We start from the raw sequence: 2,329 nt of genomic DNA, 5'->3' as shown, positions 1-2,329 counted from the left end.
CCGCCTCCCGCCTCCACTGGTTCCGCCGCTCAGACGCAAGTGGCCACTGAGGAGCACCTTTGAGATGCAGGTGGTCCTTAGGGGGCATAGGGGGCTTAGGGGGCTTAGGGGTGGGGAGGTGGGTTCGGGGTGTGGGGTGGACAACCGCAATGTGGTGGTTGGCTCACCTGTGTAGGTTTTGTGTGTATGGGGGCCCTCCGGGGAACCTCTGGGTGTTTGCTGATTGTGGTCTCTCCCCACCCCCCTACACCAGTACCCTCCCGACACGATGCCCGCTGTCCGTACAGCTATCCTCCCTCTACCCGGGGCACCGCTGCAAGCTCTCCCCGCCCCGCCTTGCCAGGGGCCCTCACCGCCCCGACGGTCTCATACCCTGGTTCTCTCCCTTGGGTTTGCCCCGCCCCCTCCCCCCACCAGGATGTGGTCTTGCGTATGGTACGGATGTCGTGTTGCTCGTACACGTCCTCCTGGTTATCTTCCATCCAGGTGATGTTGGAGCTGCTGATGTGGGGGGACGTGTCCCCGGATGTGCGGCGGGAGGTGGAGGCCAAGTTGCTCAGGTGGGGGCGGGGGGGGGAAAGGGGGGGAGGGGGGGTCTAAGGCAAGCGGAGGGGGCTATACCGGGTACCTGCCGTACTCCCAGGTGTGTTTGCCTGTATGTATGCAATGCGATTGCCTACAACCGTAAGTTGACCCGCCTCCCCGTTCACATGCCTCCCCTCTCTTCTTCTCCCCTCCCTTCTTCTCCCCTCCGTACGGCAGTCTGGCCTCAGACGCCAACCTGGCTCGCCGCCTGGTGTGGGGCACGTGCCGGGGTCGCCGTGCGGATGCCCGGACTCTGGCCCTGCTGAGCGGCGTGGTGGAGTTCCAGCCCCTGTTGGTGGAGGTGCTGCTGGAGCATGAGGCTTCCTGCCAGGTGAGTGAGTGGGGGAGAGTGGGGGGCAGTGGGGGGGGGGGAAGTAAGGTAGATGAGTTAGGTGGGAGAAGAACTTCCTCATCCTCTTCCTCTTGCTCCTCCTTCTCCCTGCTAGCTCTATCCCCTGTTGCGTTGCACTCCGTCTCCTGAAACCCTGTTACCGCCCCCCATCCGCCCGCCCTTTCCTCCCCGTACTTGTGTGCGTACATATGTATGTGTGTCTGTCTACTTGTATGTAAGGCCCTGGAGCGATGGAGCTATGAGGAGCAGTTCTGGGCAGTGGTGGGCGGCCCCGCCCTTGAGGACATGGAGCTGGATACGTTATCAGTGCTGCTACAAGAACAACACGACTTTGACTACCGACCCTTCGTACTGCCGTACAAGCCACCTACCCTGGCCGCTGCATCTGCCGCCGCCGCCGTCGCTGCTGCCAGCACTGAGGATACTGCCCCCGCCACACCCTCCACCACGGCACATATGGCTTACTGCCGTTTCCGCTCCCGTGAGGACTTAGAACGAGCTGTGACGACGCCGTTGGTGATGTCGGGGGCCCGTAACGGCTACGGAGGTGCCTCCAGGCCGGGTCGCGGTGGGGCGCCCTCGCTGCTGGCGCTGCTGCCGGTGTCCCTGTGGGAGGCGGGGTCTGTGGGCTGGTCCTCCGTGCCGCAGCGCCATGACTCCGTGGCGCTGCCGTTCTTCAGCCTGGTGTTCAGTCGGCTGCCGCGGGGGCTGCAGCGCGCCGACCCGCATGCGGCGGGTACGACATGGGGCTCCGGTGTGCATGCGGTGGTGCTGCACCGGAGACCAGGGCCGATCAGGTGGAGGGGGGGGAGGGGGGGTGCTAGGTGGGGGGGGAAGGAGGGGTGCTAGGTGGGGGGATGTAGGAAAAGGCAAATGGCTCAGGCTTGTGCCTAGGATCTCGTGTTGTGTGGTGTGGTGTGGTGTCGCATACATGGCAAAGGCTCATGCAACAAAGGGAGGACTTGACGGCGTGTACGGCGGTGGGGGTCCAACTGCTTTGATCGCCCTCCACCAGTACTACCCTCCTCCTCATACAAATCATCTCCCCCCACCCCACCCCACCCCCCCACCCCCCCACACACAAGTGTGGTTCCCCCCTCCGCTCTTCCTGTCTCCCGCCGGCGGCATTACGTGGCACGGCAGTGTCTTTGTTTTCCTTGGTGCCTTTGGTGTCCTCTCTCTTTATTGTTTGTATATGGATGTGACATACATACATACATACATTTGTAAGTACATGGCGTCCTAGCTTCTTCCCACGGACCAGGTCACTAAGACACACACACACACATACACACACACATACACACACACACACGCAGGTGGCTGCCCTGGGGCTCCCCCCCGGACGTGACCGAGGAGGCGGGGGTGGTGGGGACCCTGTTCGACTCACAC

At 62.9% G+C, this 2,329-nt stretch overlaps 1 protein-coding gene across 1 annotated transcript in view; it reads left to right on the top strand.

Annotated features, from left to right (window-relative positions):
- The window catches only part of VOLCADRAFT_93644 (uncharacterized protein), a gene marked incomplete at both ends in the record, with an annotated part of 32,566 nt that overhangs the window by 15,312 nt on the left and 14,925 nt on the right, over nucleotides 1-2,329 (top strand). The window contains 6 exons of the mRNA XM_002952958.1: nucleotides 34-118; nucleotides 418-435; nucleotides 487-560; nucleotides 763-916; nucleotides 1,157-1,734; nucleotides 2,257-2,305. Coding sequence (XP_002953004.1) covers nucleotides 34-118; nucleotides 418-435; nucleotides 487-560; nucleotides 763-916; nucleotides 1,157-1,734; nucleotides 2,257-2,305 — 958 coding nt within the window. The remainder of the gene's footprint in view (nucleotides 1-33; nucleotides 119-417; nucleotides 436-486; nucleotides 561-762; nucleotides 917-1,156; nucleotides 1,735-2,256; nucleotides 2,306-2,329) is intronic.

This window comes from Volvox carteri (genome assembly GCF_000143455.1).
Source record: "Volvox carteri f. nagariensis unplaced genomic scaffold VOLCAscaffold_33, whole genome shotgun sequence".
NCBI lineage: Eukaryota > Viridiplantae > Chlorophyta > Chlorophyceae > Chlamydomonadales > Volvocaceae > Volvox > Volvox carteri.
Note: the sequence above shows the minus strand (reverse complement) of the source record. Positions and strands in the feature narration are given on the sequence as shown.